Genomic DNA, 19,465 nt, shown 5'->3' on the forward strand with positions numbered 1-19,465 from the left:
ATAGATGACAAATGATTCCAGATAATATTTATAGATCTGTGTCCAGTGCTTCTCCGAGTCAGTGAAACTGGTCTTCCAAAAATCCTTCTGACCCGCTGTTGTTGGTAGATGTTGCTGGGTGGCTGGGATGGTGTTCAGTCTGTTATTGGGCAACTTCTTTGAAGAGATTACTGAGCAAACCCTTACTCTCTGCACCACTTTTGGGATGAATACCACTTTTCTAACACATAGAGTCATAGGAAATAGGCCAACTCACCCACACCGCCAACAGTGTCGCAGCTACACTAGTCCCACTTGCCTGCGCTTGGTCCATATCCCTCCAAACCGGTCCTATCCATGTACCTGTCTAACTGTTTCTTAAACAAAGGGATAGTCCCAGCCTTAATTACCTCCTCTGGCAGCTTGTTCCATGCACCCACCACCCTTTGTGTGGAAAAAGTTACCCCTCGGATTCCTATTGAATCTTTTCCCCTTCAACTTGAACCTATGTCCTCTGATCCTCGATCCCCCTACTCTGGGCATCTACCCAGTGCTGATTTTTTAGGTGCTGGAAGTGTCAAACAGGGGCGTAATTTCAGGTTTTGTTTGCGGGAGGGGGGGGCAAGCTAGTCTCCCAAGAGGGTCAAACAAGATTATAGCCCATCACTACATCCCAGTGTATAACTAGTACAATAAACATACTTAATTTTAATACACACACACACTGACACACTCACATTCACACCCACTCACTCACCCACTCACCCACCCACTCACACACACCCACTCCAGACCGGTACCTCCACCGACACTCCTCGACTCGACCGACCGCCCGCAGGCCCGGAGCTCCACCGCTGGACCGCGGCGCCACCTGCCCGACCACCACGAGGCCGAGATGGCCACCACGAGGAGCAGCAACAACATCCACCGCCTCTCCGACCTTCACCGCCTTCCCAGCCAAACCCAGGCCTTGACCACCCAAACTGCCGCGGCTGCCGACTCTCACCACCTCCCCAGGCGGGGCCACCTCCGCTGTCACTGACCTTCACTGTCTCCCCGGACACCGAGCCGCTGCCACAGACCCGTATCTCTACTCACGGGCGTCCACCAGCGACTCTGCCAATCCTCGCCTCTCCACCGGCCACCAGCCACCAGCAGGCCAGAGCCGTCACCTCACCAGAGTTCCCGGCTCAGCACCAGGCCTACGACCACCATGATGCAGGCACCACGTGGTCTGACTCTGCTGGGTCCTACTGCTCCCCCCCGCCTCTCCTACAGGGAACATTGTTAGCAAACATATCTAACAATGTTTCCCGACTTTTAATTAAAAAATAGGTATTATAAACGATGAAAAAACGGCACTTTACTCTGCATGAATCAATACTTTTATCATAAAAAAAGAATTTCCAAGGACTTTCAAGGCCTTGAAAAATAGTCTCAAATTCAAGGACTTTCAAGGGCCATACGAGCCCTGTAAAGATTGCAGCAGGATCTGGATCAATTGGCCAAGTGGGCAGAGGATTGGTTGATGGAATTTAATATAGAACAGTGTGAGGTGTTGCATTTTGGGATGTCAAACAAGGGTAGGACCTACACAGTAAGGGATCTAGGTGTACAGGTGCGTGGTTCCTTGAAGGTCGAGTCGCAGGTGGATAAGGTGGTCAAAAAGGCCTTTGGCACTTTGGCCTTCATCAGTCAGTGTATTGAGTATAGATGTTGGGAGGTCATGTTGCAGTTGTACAAGATGTTGGTGAGACCACATTTAGAATATTGTGTTCAGTTCTGGACACCATGTTATAGGAAAGATATTGTCAAGCTTGAAAGGGTTCGGAAAAGATTTACAAGGATGTTGCCAGGACTAGAGGGTGTGAGCTACAAGGAGAGGTTGAGTAGGCTGGGTCTCTATTCAATGGAGCGGAGGAGGTTGTGGGGAGATCTTATAGAGGTGTACAAAATCATGAGAGGAATAGATTGGGTAGTTGCAGGGGTGCAGTGCCTCTGGAAAAGAAAAAGCCATTATATACAGCGGGGAATTTTAACTAGCGGGTGTGTGGTCGGGGTAACCTGGTTAAAAGAGGGGGACGGGGAAGACCCATCGCTACTGAGGTTCCCTGTAGATGGGGAGCAGCACTAGGACCCAGCAGAGTCAGACGAGGTTATGGGCCTGGTGCTGAGCCTGGAACTCTGGTGAGGTGATGGCTCTGGCCCGCTGGTGGCCGGTGGGGAGGCGAGGGTCGGCGGAGTCGCTGGTGGACGCCCGTGGGGGGGCTGGAGTAGAGATACGGGTCGGCGGCAGCAGCATCGGTTGCCCCGGGGAGGTGGTGAGAGTCGGCAGCCGCGGCAGTTTCGCTGGTCCAGGCCTGGGTTTGGCCGGGAAGGCGGTGAGGGTGGAGCCGCGGGCAAGTTGAGGAGTGTCGGTGGAGGGACCGGTCTGGAGGCGGTAGAGTGATCCTTGGTCGAGTCCGGATAGGAGAGGAAGCATTTGTTGAGGGTGTGGATCTGGCGTCGAATGAAGTACAATTGTGGTCCATTGCAGGTGAGTAGGTGAGTGAGTGTGTGTTTGTGTGTGAGTGTGAGTGCGTGTGTGAGTGAGCGTAGTGAGTGTGTGTGTGAGTGAGTGTGAGGTGGTGTTAGTGTGTGTGAGTGTGTGTGAGTGAGCATGAGTGAGTGTGCGTGTGTGTGTGAGAGTGAGTGTGTGTTGAGTGTGTGAGAGAGTGTGAGGTGGTGTTAGTGTGTGTGAGAGTGAGTGTGTGAGTGTGAGGTGGCGTGTGTGTGTGCGTGTGTAAATGAGCATGAGTGAGTGAGTGAGTGAGTGGGTGTGTGAGTGGGTGTGAGAGTGAGTGTGTGTGAGTGCGTGTGTGAGTGTGCGTGTGTGGGTGAGCGTGAGTGTGAGTGGTGCGTGAGTGCGTGTGTGAGTGAGCATGAGTGAGTGAGTGTACGTGAGTGTGTGTGTGTGTGAGTGTGTGTTAGTGTGTGTGAGTGTGTGTGTGAGTGAGTGCGTGTGTGAGTGAGCATGATTGGGTGTGTGTGTGTGTGAGTGAGCGTGAGTGAGTGCGCATGTGTGTGAAGGCCCAGAGCTGCGGGAGACTCGGGGCGAGTTGGTGCCGGGCCGCCACCTCTGTAAAAACACATGATCACCGTATTTTTCTTTACCTGCTTGATAATTATATTTCATGATAATCAGTTAGGGCAAGCGTGCAATATTTTGTCATATTATTAAATTAAATATTATATGTTTCATTGTACTAACTATACACTGGGATGTAGTGATAGGCTATAATCTTGTTTGACCCTCTTGGGAGACCAGTTGCCCCCTCCCCCCAGCAAAACCTGAACTGATGCCCCTGTTTGACAGCTCCGGCACATAAACAATTAACACTGCAACACTGCTCACAGATTTGTATCACCATGTATCGTAGAATAATGAAGAGTGAAATCTAAGCTTCAAGCTCATGTAGGTGGTTCCAATAAAGAAGGGGTGTGACTTCAACTGTGTGAAGTTTCCTGGGGCAAGTCTGAGTAGCTGGGTAGAACCACGTGGCTGGAACATGCCTGCTGTAAGTGTATGGAAAACATTAACTGCACTTCTGCAGTACTTCTCTCTCTCTCACTCTCTCTCTAGAAATTTCTAGCTCCCAGCACGCACTGTGCTGTATGCATGTACTATTTATGTGTGTGTGTATGTATGTCTATGAACACCGGACAATTTCATTTTCTCTTACAGGGGTGTGCAAGGTTCAAGAGTACAGGGATACATTTCTGGTAATATAGGCATTCAGTTAAACAGCAATGCCGGGAAATTGTATATTTAACACTAGATGGATCCATGATCCAAAGTATCAAGAGTGGATCGCTGAAGCTGACAGACGTCATGCCAGATGTCGACTCTGTCATAAGACAATAAACTTGGCCAGCATGGGTGAATCGGCGCTCACTAGTCACGGAAAAGGAGCTAAACACCAAAAGTTATTAGCTTACCAACGTGAAAAAAACTGGAGCAAGACGATCGTGACATCAATCTTCGCAAACGACTCGAGTAGTAAGTCTGCCTCGGGCTCAGTCGCTGCTGCAACTGACCGTAAACCACCCGATGCACTGCCTTCGTTCTCAGCCGCTGCCGCAACTGACCGTAAAATACCAGATGCACCACCTTCGTCTGCAGCCACTACTGCAACCGACCATAAGCCGCCAGTTGCACCACCTTTGTTCTCAGCCACTACCACAACTGATCATAGACCACCAGATGCACCACCTTTGTTTGCAGCCGTTGCCGCAACTGACCATGAACCACCAGATGCACCGCCTCCATTCTCTTCTGACCTTGGGACTACATCAGCGAGTAGCACGCCCCCGGCGCAATCAGCTCCAGCGTCATTTGCGAACAACACGGATGCATTAAAAGCGGATTTACGGTGGGTATTGAGACAAGTGGCAGCACACAATAGTTACAAATCAACCGAGGATGCGATGAACTGTTCAGGATGATGTTTCCTGATAGCGAGATAGCCTGCAGGTTTCAGTGTGGTGAGAAAAAAAAAACCCTCCTATTTATCAGTCTTCGGGCTGGCGCCACACGTGAAAGATTTGTTGACATCGCGTGTAAAAGAACAAGATCGTTATGTCAGCCTTTTTCGACGAGTCGCTAAACTCCAAAACGCACAGCAAGCAGATGGACAAATATGTCTGACTGTGGCATGGGGGCAGAATTGTTTCCCATTGCCAAGGATCTCAGTTGATGGGGCATGGCCCTGTAGTCATTAAGACTAGTAACTCCTTGTCTTTTTGGGAACAGGGACAATAGTGGAGATTTTGAAGCAGGCAGGGACAGTACAGGTTTGCAGTGACTGGTTGGAAAGCAAAGTTTTCCATTATCATGGTTTCAGATTGAACGACTAAGAGATGAGAAAATGGACCATCAGTGCTCTATTGATGTACGGATATAGATAAGTTGACCATCTTGTGTGTAATTGTTATGTCGTTTCGTGTTGTTCTGTGCAACCTGGGCTAATGGATTGACTGTTCAAGAAAGAACTGCAGATGCTGGAAAATCGAAGGTAGACAAAAGTGCTGGAGAAACTCAGCAGGTGCGGCAGCATCTATGGAGCGAAGGAAATAGGCACTGTTTCGGGCCAAACCCCTTCTTCAGACTCAGAAGAAGGGTTTCGGCCCGAAACGTTGCCTATTTCGTTCGCTCCATAGACGCTGCCGCACCCGCTGAGTTTCTCCAACACTTTTGTCTACCTAATGGATTGACTGATCACCTCAGAGTTCCCTGAAAATCAGTATCTGTACATCAGAGCACACAAGTATCACAATAGAAAACAAACTCTCATCTCCAAATTCCAATGGGCAATTTGGCAATAATTCGAGCTATATCAATAGTTCATAACTTCAAAGGAACTTTGAGTTGAAAGTTGATTTTTCTGCTGTGTTCTTTGTACCAGAGGTGTGCAAAACACAATTTTCAATCAAATCTGAGATGGTGACCAGCTTTACTTACTTTCTTACTTACTTTTATTTACTTTTATTTACTTTTATTTGGTACAGAATCAAATCATCCAATACCAAGCAATGTATATATGTCTCCATTATACCATCAACGTTTGCTAGATTTCGGTCCTTGAAAATGGATTTTTGGACCTTGAATGTCCTTGAAAAGGTCCTTGAATTTATAGCTGTTCTAAGTGTACAAACCCTGTCTTTCACAACCATCTTCACTATCTGCAAAACCACTAACTTTGTATCATCAGCAAACTTGCTAATCTTGCCCTGTATGTCCTCATCCAAATCATTGATGTGGATGACAAACAGTAATGGACCCAGCACCAAACCCTGAGGCACACCACTAGTCACAGGCCTCCAGTCCAAGAAGCAGTCCACCATCACCCTGCTTCTTTCCATGGAGCCAATTTGCTTTCCAGCCAGCTATCTCTCCTTGGATCTCACGCGATCTAACCTTCCAGAGCATCCTACCATGTGGAACCTTGGCGAATGCCTTACTGAAGTCCATGTACACAACATCTACAGCTCTGCCCTCATCAAACTTTTTGGTCACGTCTTCAAAAAAATCAATCATATTTGTGAGACACAACCTTACACGTACAAAACCATGCTGTCTATCCCTGATTAGCCCTTGTCCATCCAAATGCCTGTATATCCTATCCCTCACAATACACTCCAGTAACTTACCAACTACAGATGTTATGCTCACCGGCCTATAGTTCCCAGTATTTTCCCTGCAGCTCTTCTTGAAAGGAGGCACAACATTTGCCACCCTCTAGTCTATTACTTATATGCAGAGCAGCTGCTTCACAGCGCCAGAGACGCTAGTTCGACCCTGACCTCGGGTGCTGTCTGCATAGAGTTTGCACGTTCCCTCTGAGTTCTCTCTGGTTTCCTCTGCTTGCTTCATTTTCCTCCCACATGGCCAAAGACGTGCGGGTTTGTAGGTTAATTGGTCCTCCGTAAATTGCCCCCTAGTGTGTAGGGAGTGGATGAGAAACATGGAAGTAGTGCGATCGGGTCATTAATGGTCAGGGTGCACTTCACGATAGACACAAAAAGCTGGAGTCACTCAGCGGGTCAGAAAGCATCTCTGGAGAAAAGGAATAGGTGACGTTTCAGGTCGAGACCCTTCTTCAGACTGAGAGTCAAGGGAAAGGGAAACGAGAGAGATAGACGGAGATGTAGAACAAATGAATGAAAGATATGCAAAAAAGTGATGATGATAAAGGAATCTGGCCATTAGCTGTTTGCTGGGTGAGAACGAGTACAGACAACGAGACTCAACAAAATGACTGTGAAACGGGTACAACTTGGGCGGGGAGGGATGGAGAGAGGGGATACAGTTAGAGAAATCAATACTCATACCACTGGGTGGGCCATGGGCCTGTTTCTATGCTGGATCTCTAAACAAGCACATATCTAATTATGAGCCCCTAGCACAGGGAGTCAGTTGTTATTGTGCCAACTGTTTATGTTGCGTGGAGCATTGCTACGGCAGCTCCCTGCCCTGAGCACATCAGCTGGGCCTGGGTGGTTTGCTCTCCTGATTCAGATCCCTCTCCTTGCTGATGAGGCCCGTCCCTCAGCGTAGCCTGGCAGTGGGGTTAGTCGTGGATAGTTAGCATGGCTTTGTTAAGGAAGGTCCTGTCTGACTACTTTGATTGAATTTTTCGAGGAGTATGTCGCTGAGGATAGCACGGTTGGTGAGGTCTGCATGGACTCCGGCAAGGCCTTTGACAAGGTCCCACTTGGGAGACAAGTCAACGAGGTAAGAGAGAGCCCGTGGAATCCAGGGCAAGTTGGCAAATTGGATCTGAAAATGACTTGGCAAATGATGTGAAGGGCAGTGGAGAGTGAGGGTCAAGGGTGGCGATTGTGATCGTAAGGCCGTGCCCAGTGGAGTAGCAGCACAGCGGTCGGTGATGGGACCCTTGTTGCGTACATTGATAATCTGGCCATGGTTGTAGGAGTTATGAATAGCAAATTCAGAGATGAAACAAAAATCAATGCAGGCGTTGATGGTGAGGAGGGTTGTCTTTGACTAATGGATTATACTGTTCAATTAGTGAAATAGGAAGAACAGCAGCTCATAAAATGTAATCCTGAAAATGAAAGAGTATCGTTTTGGGAGAATTGATTAGGCTAGGATATAAACAAAAATGGCAGGACCACGCATCCTGGTCAGCATGGGCAAGTTGGGCCGAAGGGCCTGTTTCCATGCTGTATGACTCTCGGAAGTACCAAGGAGCAGAGGGACTGTTCAAGGGTCCCTGAATGCAAGAGCACAAATAGATAAAGTGGTTAACAAAATGACATGGGATACTATCCCTCATTATCAGAGGAATACATGATACAAGACCAGAGATATTACATTATAGAGAAGATGAAGAAACAAGGAACTGCAGGTGCTAGTTTACAAAAAAAGACACAAAGTGGAATCTCAGCATCTCCATGGATGCTGCCTGATCGGCTGAGTTACTCCAGCACTTTGTGTCTTTTTTTTGGCATAAAACATGAATATGGCCAAACTATCGAAGGGAACTACAGGAAGGGTTGCATAAAGAAAACAGTTATTACCAGTCCACCACCCATTCTCTGGCAACTGATGGTCCGGCACTTCCTTTAATCCGGACAAAACTACGAGAGCGCACATCCTGAAATTCCCCCTGAAAAAGTGGCGCCTAGGCCGGGTGATGCGTCCAATCGCAGCCAGATCGGTACATACGTGGCTGATCGGAGGATCGAATTTGCCGCCTGTGGCCGGGGCTCCGGAACTCCAGCCCAGCCGGAGCCGGCAGATCCGTTCCCATAGCCGACTTCCAAGGCCGACTTTGCGGGCCGTTATCTCAGCCCATCGACAGCCTAGGCAGACCATTCCAGTACCGTTGGACTCCTCTCGCAGTCCGTGACCTCTGCTGCTCCGGCAAAAAGGCTCTGGAACCAAGGATACCGGAAAATCAGTGGCGGACCTGTATCATCAAAGACCCACATGGAAATGGAAATGGATGAAAAACCTTTCTAATGGCACGGGGATCGATGATGAGAGTGCATCATTTTAGTTTAGTTCATTCTTGTCATGTGCAGCGAGATAAGCTTTTGTTTGCGTGTTATCCAGTCAAATAAAAGCCTATACATGAATGCATCCAAGCCATCGTCAGTGCACAAGGTATGGGCAGAAGATTTAGAGGAGATTTAAATAATTTCACTTGGATGGTGTTTGAAATCTGGAGTGCGAATAAGGTTCTCTCACAGTATTTAGATGTGCATTTGAATCACCGTGGTATGTAAAGCTATGGTCCAAGTGCTGGACAGTAGGGTTAGTGTAGACGCTGTCTGCTATTTCCGTGCTGTTTGAACATAGAACTGGAAGGCCTGTCTTTACCTGATGACAGCTCAAAGTTTGCTCAGAGGAGGATGGTAAATCTGCGCAGTTGCATCGCCAGGGAATCCCGAGCTCTTGACCAAAGCTTACATTCGTGGTTGTGAATCCCTTCCCTGGCTTGCTCTTAGTTTTAGTTTAGTTTGTAGATACAGAGTGGAAACTGGCCCATTGGCCCACCGAGTCTGCGCCGACCAGCGACATTAACACTATCCTACACGCACTAGGGACAATTTACATTTATACCGAGCCAATTAACCTTCAAACCTGCACGTCTTTGGAGTGCTGGAAGAAACGGAAAATCTCGGAGAAAACCCACGCGATCATGGGGAGAACGTTCAAACTCTGTACAGACAGCACCCGTAGTTGGAATCGAACCCGGGTCTCTGGTGCAGTAAGCGCTATAAGACAACAACTCTATCTCTGCGCCCCTTCATTCCTAATGGTTGGATTCTCCTAGAGAAGCCCTTGCTGTGATGGGCATTCTTCAGGTGACGATTGGGCCTTACTATGTGTGGAGCTGCCTCCTAATCTAAATCAGGCCTGTGAACTGGTACTTTGTGCCAAGAGTTCAGGCTAATGTTTCTCCCTTCTCAGATTGACTGAGGTTAATTCTGATACCCACATTAGGACCACACAACCACCGAGCAGAGATCAGCTAATGGACAAGCTAAAAACAGACACAAAAAGCTGGAGTAACTCAGCGGGTCAGGCAGCAGCTCTGAGTAAAGGAATAGGTGATGTTTCGGGTCGAGACACTTCCTCGGACAAGCTACATGTGTTGTAGAAACAAAGACCTGCAGATGCTGGTTCATACCAAAGACAGACACAAAGTGCTGGAGTAACTCAGCAGGACAGGCAGCATCGCTGGAGGAAAAGGAATAGGTGAAGTTTCAGGACAGGACCCATCTTCAAACACTTCAGTCGGGACCCTTCTTCAGACTCAGAGATGAAAATCTTCAGAGTAGAAAATCATCAGATCTAAGCATCGTTTAACGCTGTTTTAAAATGTGTTCCTAGTTTGTAAAGGTCCAGCCACAGAATGTGCTGTTTTCTGCTGGAGATATTTGCTGGGACCAGAGCCTCATACCAGCTCTGTCTGGCTTGTAATAGTCTGGAATAGTCAGTTGTAACATTTCTGAAATTCCTTGTGGTTTATAATTTAAGAAATAAGACATCTTTAGTTTAGTTTAGAGATACATAGCGGAACAGGCCCTGTGGCTCACCGTCCGCACCGACCAGTGATCCCCGCACACTAACACTACCCTGCACACCCTAGGGACAATTTACTATTTTAGTGAAGCCAATTAACCTACAAACCTGTACGTCTTTAGAATGTGGGAGGAAACCGGAGATCTGAGAGAAAACCCACGCAGGTCACGGGGAGAACGCACAAACTCCTTACAAACAGCACCCATAGGCAGGATTGAACCCGGGTCCTAGGTGTTGTAAGACGGCAGTTCTACCGCTATGCCACTGCCATTTCTCAGTATATATTTCAACACTATCTTTTAGATCCATTTTACAAGCAGTGAAGTAACTTTAAATTACCGTTCTGTCGTGTTGGAAATGTAGCAGCCAATTAGCTGACATAGATCATTAGTGAATAGGCAACAGATAATTAGTGATGACGAGGGATGGTGGTGCAGGCAAATACAACAGTGGCATTTAAGAAGACACGTGGATATGGAGGGATATGGATTAAGATCAGTTCAGCCAGGCATAATATGTAAGAAGGAACTGCAGATGCTGGTTTACACCGACGAAAAACACAAAATGCTGGAGTAACTCAGCGGGCCAAGCAGCATCTTTGGAGAAAAGGAATGGGTGACGTGAAGGGTCTCGACCCGAAACTTCACCGATCCATTTCCTCCAGAGATGCTGCCTGACCCGCTGGTTTACTCCAGCTTTTTGCGTCCATCTGCAGCTTGGCACAATGTCAGGCACAAACATGGTGGGCTGAAGGGCCCGTTCCTGTGCTGTGCTTGTGCTGTGGTTGTGTGACTAGGGCAGCTGACAGAGCTGCTGCTTGACCACAGAGTCGACTTAGTTTAATGTCACCCCAACATACGGTGAAAATACTGCCAGTTCAGCGTTGCTCAAGTCAAGTCAAGTCAAGTTTATTTGTCACATACACATACGAGATGTGCAGTGAAATGAAAGTGGCAATGCTCGCGGAACAACAAAACAACCAAACAAATTATAAACACAATCATAACACACATATTATTTTACATAATAAATAATAGAAGGAAAAACGTTCTGTACAGTTAGTCCCTGGTGAGAAAGGCGTTTAATGTCCGAATTGCCTCTGGGAAGAAACTCCTTCTCAACCTCTCCGTTCTCACTGCATGGCAACGGAGGCGTCTGCCTGACCGTAGCGGCTGGAACAGTCTGTTGCAGGGGTGGAAGGGGTCTCATGATTTTGTTTGCTCTGGAGTTGCACCTCCTGTTGTATAGTTCCTGCAGGGGGGTGAGTGAAGTTCCCATAGTGCGTTCGGCCGAACGCACTACTCTCTGCAGAGCCTTCTTGTCCTTGGCAGAGCAATTCCCGAACCAGATGGTAATGTTCCCGGACAAGATGCTTTCCACCGCCGCTGCGTAGAAGCACTGGAGGATCCTCGGAGACACTCTGAATTTCCTCAATTGCCTGAGGTGGTAAAGGCGCTGCCTTGCCTTACTCACCAGTGCTGAGGCGTGTGATGACCATGTCATATCCTCAGAGATGTGGACTCCCAGATATTTAAAACAGTTCACCCTATCCACAGGATCCCCATTTATACTCAATGGAGTGTACGTCCTCGGATGATATGCCCTCCTAAATTCCATGATCAGCTCCTTCGTTTTTTTGATGTTCAAGAGGAGGCTGTTCTCCTGGCACCAGAGTGCTAGATCAGCTTAAGGCTGTTTAAAAATTATGATTTGAAAACTTATTTGTCAGGGGTTGAGTTCTGAGGGGAGATTCTGTATCTGAAACGTTAACCGTCTCTCTTCCACCTGACCTGCTGAATGTCTTCAATGTTTGCCGATGCCTCAGGTTTCATAAGTGATAGGAATTAGGCCATTCGGCCCATCAGGCCCAGTCTGCCATTCCATCAACCACGGCTGATCTATCTCTCCCTCCTAACACCATTATCCTGCCCATTACCCCATAACCCCTGACACCCGCACAAATCAAGGATCTATCTATCTCTGCCATGAAAATATCCATGGACTTGGCCTCCACGGGTGTCTGTGGCGATGGGTTTGCCACAGATTTCCAGGATCTGTAGTGTTTTGTTTTATTTTTTGTTGCGAAACCGTTACAGGTTGTACTTTAGCAGGGGTGGCGGCCCATGTGTCAGTATTGCAGCGTTCCTTAAAAGCTTGTGGATTTTGCTGAGGCGTGAGTAATGGGTGCTCAGCTGTTGAAAGTGAGGTCTCACGTTGCCCAATCGGGAAGGATTCAGCCCAGTTCACACACGGAGCAGAGGGCACTGAGGTCGATTCTTGTACTTCACTCCTCCGTCGCTGTCAGCCTGGGGCATTGCCGTTGAAGCCCACAGCTAAAGGGGAAAGGTATCAGCCGGGATTTCAGCACCAGTGGGGAAACTCTGCGGGACTGCAGTCCGCGGCTGAGGGTGGAGCTGCTTCTGCCTGTTCTGCTAATCATGTTGGAATAGACGACCCGCAACCATAATCTGGACTCACGCTTAAAGAATTAGCAGATTTGTTGGTGAAGTCCAGGGAAACATGAATTCCATCCTTCAGAATAGGCACAGTGACACAGCGGTAGAGTTGCTTAAGAAAGAACTGCAGATGCTGGAAAAATCGAAGGTCGACAAAAATGCTGGAGAAACTCAGCGGGTGAGGCAGCATCTATGGAGTGAAGGAAATAGGTGACGTTGCCTAAACTGCCTCTCCCGCTGAGTTTCTCCAGCATTTTTGTGTACCAGCGGTAGAGTTGCTGCCTTATACTGCCAGATACAGGGACCCCGGGTTCAATCCTGACTATGGGTGCTGTCTGTATGGAGTTTGCATGTTCTCCCTGTTTCCCCTCCCAGGTGCTCCAGTTTCCTCCCACACTCCCACACGGGCTGAAAGACATGTTTCTACGCTGTATCTCCGAACTAAACTAATGGAAAGAATAGAATGTTGATCCAGATTTTTACTCTGCAGATTTGAAAGCAGAACCTTTCCTCGGTTATATTTTTTCTCACGTTGGTCTGTGTTTTGCAGCAGAAGCGCTATGGCGAACCGGAACACCTGTACAGAGGTGGTGTTGCTGGCTTGCGGCTCATTCAACCCAATCACAAATATGCACCTGAGGATGTTTGAATTGGCCCGCGATCACCTTCATGAAACAGGTTTGACTCACTCGCTTTCCCCTCTCTTTGAAAGCTACAACTTTTTCGTTTCGGGGTCGAGATACAGCACGGAAACAGGCCCTTCGGCCCACCGAGTCCGTGCCGACCAGCGATCCCTGCACATTAACGCTATCTTACACACGAGGGAACAGTACAATTTTCCTGTTTTACGATTTACAACTTTTTTTGCCGAAGCCAATTAACCTAGAAAACCTGCATGTCTTTGGAGCGTGGGAGGAAAGCAGAGTATACGGAGAAAACCCACGCGGTCATGGGGTGAACGTGCGAACACCATAAAGACAGCACCCGTGGTCGGGATTGAACCTGGGTCTCTGGCGCTGTAATGCAGCAACTCTACCGCTGCACCACCGTGCCACTCCTAACTTAAAGAATAGAAGTTCACTGTTGGTTAGCACCCTTCAATGCGTGTGTGTGTGTCGGCTGCCACTTCCCTTCCAACATTAATTCCGTTGACATCACGCAAAGGGATGGTCGCAGGCTATTACCATCTGGTTTGGTACCAGGTTATGGCAATGGCAACCAGAGGAATCTCTGCTCCTTTGTCTCCATGTCAGTTGTGCGTCAGGGAGATGCGCCATTTTGATCTTTGCACTGGTGCTAATTGTTGTGGGTGGGTTCTGCTGTTCTGCTGCTGGGTGGCATGGGTTCAAGAGGAGCCACGTGCACCTTTCACGATGTAGGCTTGCCACCCATGCACTGTGAAGGGATTTTTCAATGCGTGCCGTGCTTCATCAGTGATGTGACTGCACTGTGTTTATTGGACATTTTTTGTGTATATTAAAAGATTGAACTGGAAGGGTACAAGATGGCGCTGGAAACATGGCATATCCTGTGCACTGTCCCAGTGTAATCTACCACACTTACACTCTTGTGCTTAAGTATGAAGCTTATTTATACGGGTGCACAACCTTTTATCCGAAAGCCTTGGGACCAGACACTTCTCGGATTTCGGGATTTTTCGGTTTTCCGAACGGAAGGTTTATAGCGTAAATTTTAACATGTGGCTCAGTGGTAGAGTGTTCGGCTCGTGGCCGCAAGGTCGCGAGTTTGCGCCTCGATCCCGGCAGTTACCCGGTCAGGGCCGGCCTTTAGCCGATAGGACCTATTTCTCCCAATTGGGCCCCGCGCCTAAGGGGGCCCCGCGCTAGAGTAATCAAATCAATTGGAGCAAAGATCTTATAGCGCAAGATGGTCCACTCCTGCGAAATACAATGAACTGACGCGTAGTCTGCACCGGAGCGTAACCTCCGTCATTTCAGTAACCCTGACCCGACTTCAGTTATGCCTCTCGCAGCGTTGCGGGGGAACAGTTTAGGTGTTGTTAAATGTTTTAAATGTTTTTATCACTTCCTTTTTAAACGGCACATGCCTTGTACTTTTTAAACGGCACATACTGCAGATGCTGATTAAACCGAAGACAGACACAAAAGGCTGGAGTAAATCAGCGGATCAGGCTGCATCTCTGATGAGGAATACGTGATAATAGGAGGAAATAGGTGATATTTCGGGTCGACTTTTTCAATAGCTGCCATGAGGGGAGAGCGGGCACCAAGAGCGAGCGAAAGCGTGGACAGACGGACGAAAGCAACGTTCATAGAGCGGCGTTGGTAGACATTTCGGGTCGAGACCCTTCTTCAGACTGATAGTCAAGGGAAAGGGAAACGGGAGATATCGGCATATCTTCCATTCACTTGTCCTTAGTACCGTCCATAGCTCTTGCTCCTCTTTCCCCTGAGTCAGTCAGAAGAGGGGTCTCGACCCGAAATGTCACCTACAAAGATCTTTGGTCACCTATTCCGACCTATGATCGTTGCTTTTGTCCGTTCTGTCCGCGCGTTCGCTCGCTCTTAGTGCCGGCATTTTCCCTCCTCAGACTCCACCACACACACACACACACACACACACACACACACACACACACACACACACACACACCGGCACACACGCTGCGTCCGGCCGACTGAGCCCGAGAGTAGAGCGGTAGAGGGGGAAGAAAGGGGTAGATGGGGAGGGGGGTGTGAGGTGGAATGGAGAAGGGGGAGGTGCCCTCACGCTCCCAGGGCAGCTCTCCCGTCCCTCTAGTCGCCGTGCTTCACGCACACAGCCCCGGCTCCCGCCCTCCCCCCTCTCTCCAGGAAGACGCGGTGAACAATACACAGAGGGCCGGGCCGGGGGTTGCAGCAACGTTTACAAACCTCGGACTCAGCTCACGCCCGGACCCAGGCATCCGTTCCCGCCGCTGGACCTTTCCCTCCCTTCCCGTCTTCTCTCCCTTCTCTCCTGCTCCCCTCAGACTCCGCCAAACAAACAAATACACAACACAGCAGTCCGGCAGATCCTTCCTCTCTCTTTTCCTTTCTTCCCCTCCCTTCGCCGAAACCCTTCCTCAGACTGATAGGGGGACTGATAGGGCAGTCTGAGGAAGGGTTTCGGCCCGAGGCGTTACCTATTTCCTTCGCTCCATAGATGCTGCTGCACCCGCGGAGTTTCTCCAGCATTTTTGTGAATCCCTAGACCTAGTTCAGTGAGTGTCCACCAAGGGTCACCCGGAGAGGTGAGCGCGGAACATCTCCGGGCGACCCACGGTGGACACTCACGGTACTAGGTCTAGGGATTCCTACCCTCCCGGGCAATATACCCTCCCTTTTTTTCAGGACCGAAAATGTCCGATTTTCGGAGCTTTTCGGTTTCCGGAATTTCAGATAAACGGTTGTGCACCTGCAGTAAGATTGTTACTGAACTGTGTCAAAGTCAAAAAAGGGTTTTCACTGTACATGATACATGCAACAATAAAGTATAATTGAACCAGTGAAATTGAAAGATTCAGCACAGAGAAAGGCCCCTTTGGCCAACCAGGTCCACGCCGGCCATCATTGACCCGTTCACACTCATTCACTTTGACCCCACTTTCTCATCCACTCCCCTCACTCGGGGCAATTTACAGAGGCCAATTAAACTAGAAATCTGCACGTCTTTGGGATGTGGGACGAAACCAGGGCACCCAGAGGAAACCCACGCGGTCACAGGCAGAACGTGCTTGCTCCACACAGACAGCGCTCAAGGGCAGAATGGAATCTGGGTCTCTGGCGCTGTTCCAGCGGTGCTGCATGTACTTCAGCTCAGTTCAGCCATTTCAACTCCACAGGAGATTTGAAAAGATGTTACCACATAAAGGAGAGACGGTTTATAACATGAAGGGCATAGATAAGGTGAATGGTCATGGCCTTTTCCCCAGGGTAGGGGAGTCAAAAAGTAGAGGGCATAGGTTTAAGATGAGAGGGGAAAGATTTAAAAGGGACCCGAGCCACAAGCGTCTCACTCAGAGGGTGCTGTGTATATAGAACGAGCTGCCATAGGAAGTGGCAGAGGCAGGTACAATTACAACATTGAAAAGATACTCATGCAGGTACATGGATAGAAGATAGACACAATACGCTGGACTAACTCAGCGGGACAGGCAGCATCTCTGGAGAGAAGGGAAGGCTAACGTTTCGGGTCGAGACCCTTCTTCCGAAGGGACCCGTCTGAAGAAGGGTCTTGACCCGAAATTCTGAGGGTCCCACTGAGTTACTCCAGCTTTTTGTGTCTATCTTCGTTTTATACCAGCACCTGCAATTCCTTCCTACACAGGTACATGGAGGGGGTGGGAGATTGCAACCTTCACGTGGTCCGCCCTGTTTCGACAAATGCAATCAACCCGGGTGTGCACAATCAAATAAGATCAAACGGAACAAGTTGTCCGACAACTTTAGGCTGTGCACGCCATACGCAAGAAGAAGAAGAAGGTACATGTATAGGACGGAAATGGGAAAGTGAGATGAGTTCGATTAGGCAACTGGGTCGGCACTGACAGGTTGGGCCGAAGGGCCTGTTTCCTGGCTGTATTGAATGGAATATATTCTGCCGCTTAATTTATACATAAAATGTATGCAGTATATTCTGGCATTTAATTTTACCCAGCGCTTGTATCTTTTCCAGGGAGATACCTGGTGCTAAGGGGCATTATATCCCCGGTGGGTGATGCGTACAAAAAGAAGGGCCTTGTGGAGGCAAACCATCGTGTGGCTATGATAGAAAAAGCCATCCAGTTGTCTGACTGGTTGACGCTGGACACCTGGGAAAGTAAGCAGAACGAATGGGTGGAGACTGTCAAAGTGCTGAGGTGAGTCAACTTGTAGATAATCCTTCTATCCTTTTGTCAGAACACATTGTTTCGATCAATGTTTAAGAAGGAACTGCAGATGCTGGAAAATCGACGGGAGGCAAAAATGCTGGAGAAACTCAGCGGGTGAGGCCGCATCTATGGAGCGAAGGAATCTCCCTGGAAAAGGACTGCATCTGTCGTAGAAAGGGGCAGTCCGACAAAGTGTCCTGACTTGAAACGTCATCTGTCCAATCCCTCCACAGATGCTGCCTGACCTGCTGAGTCTTTGTGTTTTGCACTGGATTTCAGCCTCCGCAGCTTCTTGTGACCCGAGGTTGATAGCTCCTGATTTTCCAATGGTATTCCAAAATGTGGCTTCAAAGCGTGGGAAAATGAGGGAGCATCCTTCGCTCAGATGCTCAAGAGTACAGCTCTCCGCCCAAGGATGGCTAGAGATGAGCACCAAATACAAGTCAACAATTCAGTCAATTTAGTTTATTGTCACGTGCACTGAGGTACAGTCAAGTCAAGTCAAGTCAAGTTTATTCGTCACATACACATACGAGATGTGTAGTGAAATGAAAAGTGGCAATGCTCGCGGACTTTGTGCAAAAAACAAACAAACAAACAAACTATAAGCAAAATGGAAAAGAATCACGTATTCTTTTACATATTACATAGTGTGGGAGGAAGAAAAAGGAAAACAGTAGAATGGTACAGTAAAGTTAGTCCCTGGTGAGATAAGAGTTTACAGTCCTAATGGCATACAGTGAAAAGCTTCTGTCGTGAGCTAACCAGCAGGTGGAAAGGCAATACATGACTGCAATTGGGCTTTCCACAGCGTACATCTTCAGTGAGAATTTGAATCTGTCCTTGCTGGTGTCTCTGTGTGGCCACTTTACTGGCTGGATAGTGGTCAGGGATGTGCAGAGGATTGTTTCAGGAACCAAGTGTGTTATATAATTCCTTTGGAGAAAATATATACAGATTGAGCAAGACGGAAGGGAACTTGACTGTTACGCAAGGTCATGCGTGGTTTAGGGAGTATAACTGGACGGAAACAGTTCTCCTTTGTGGCTGCTTCAGAGACGGAGAGAGGCAGGTTTAACATTCAGTACCAAAGATATACGTGGGGTGCAATGGAAAGTTTTATTTTATGCTGAGCAAGGTTAGAGTCTGGAATTAATTCCCTATTAGGGTGGAGAAAGCAATGACCGGGCTTTGGAAAGAGAACTGGGCAGACACTTGGGAGATAATTAATTGCTGGGATACAAGCAGAAAATGGAACCATTTTTTACCTGCAGCAGGCACAGCATTGATGGGCTGAATGGCTAACTCCGTGCCATAACAGTTATAGAGTCATTGACTCATGCAACCCAACTTGTCCACACTAGCCAACATGTCCCAACTATAGTAGTCCCACCTGCCCATATCCCTCCAAATCTGTCCTATACATGTACCATGCGTACTGTTTCTTAAACGTAGGGATAGTCCCAGCCTCAACTGCCCCCTCTGGCAGCTCGCTCCACCCTTTGTGTGAAAAAGTGACCCCTCAGATTCCTATTCAATCTTTTCCCCTTCACCTTAAACCTATGTCCTCTGGTCCTCGATTCACCTACTCTGGGCATCGACCCGATCCATTCCTCTCATGACCTTATACACCAGTTTCACACTTGCTTTTTATTTTATTCTGTTCGAAATAAATAATAAAATAAATAAATAAATCCCCCCTCATCCTCCTGTGCTCCTCCTAGCCTACTGCCTATATGGCTCAGACCCTCTAGTCCTGGCAACATCCTCGTAGATCTTCTCTGTACCCGTTCCAGCTTGACAACATCTTTCCTATGACTTGGTGCCCAGAACTGAACACAGTACTCTGAACGCGTTGTGATTGATATTCAGCAAAAATGTGTTGGAAGGAAGACTATCAATTATTTAATGTTGATTCTTGAACAGGCATCATTGCGAGAATCTGAAGAACCAATTCGTCATCGATAAAAAGAGCGCCACTCAATGCCGGAAGGGAAAGAAACGGAAGATCGAAGAGAAAGACGTCTGTGTGATAGATGAAAGAGGTGCTGATGGATCATG

The 19,465-nt window shown here is 48.2% G+C and overlaps 1 protein-coding gene across 1 annotated transcript in view; it reads left to right on the forward strand.

Moving 5' to 3' along the window:
* nmnat1 (nicotinamide nucleotide adenylyltransferase 1) overlaps window positions 1-19,465 on the forward strand; it is a 57,977-nt gene that overhangs the window by 10,075 nt on the left and 28,437 nt on the right. Inside the window, exons 4-8 of the mRNA XM_055659020.1 lie at window positions 3,704-4,391; window positions 7,160-7,252; window positions 13,082-13,209; window positions 17,209-17,392; window positions 19,331-19,449. Coding sequence (XP_055514995.1) covers window positions 3,769-4,391; window positions 7,160-7,252; window positions 13,082-13,209; window positions 17,209-17,392; window positions 19,331-19,449 — 1,147 coding nt within the window. The 5' untranslated portion in view covers window positions 3,704-3,768. The remainder of the gene's footprint in view (window positions 1-3,703; window positions 4,392-7,159; window positions 7,253-13,081; window positions 13,210-17,208; window positions 17,393-19,330; window positions 19,450-19,465) is intronic.

The sequence above is a fragment of the Leucoraja erinacea genome, chromosome 30 (genome assembly GCF_028641065.1).
Source record: "Leucoraja erinacea ecotype New England chromosome 30, Leri_hhj_1, whole genome shotgun sequence".
Classification (NCBI taxonomy): Eukaryota; Metazoa; Chordata; class Chondrichthyes; order Rajiformes; family Rajidae; genus Leucoraja; species Leucoraja erinaceus.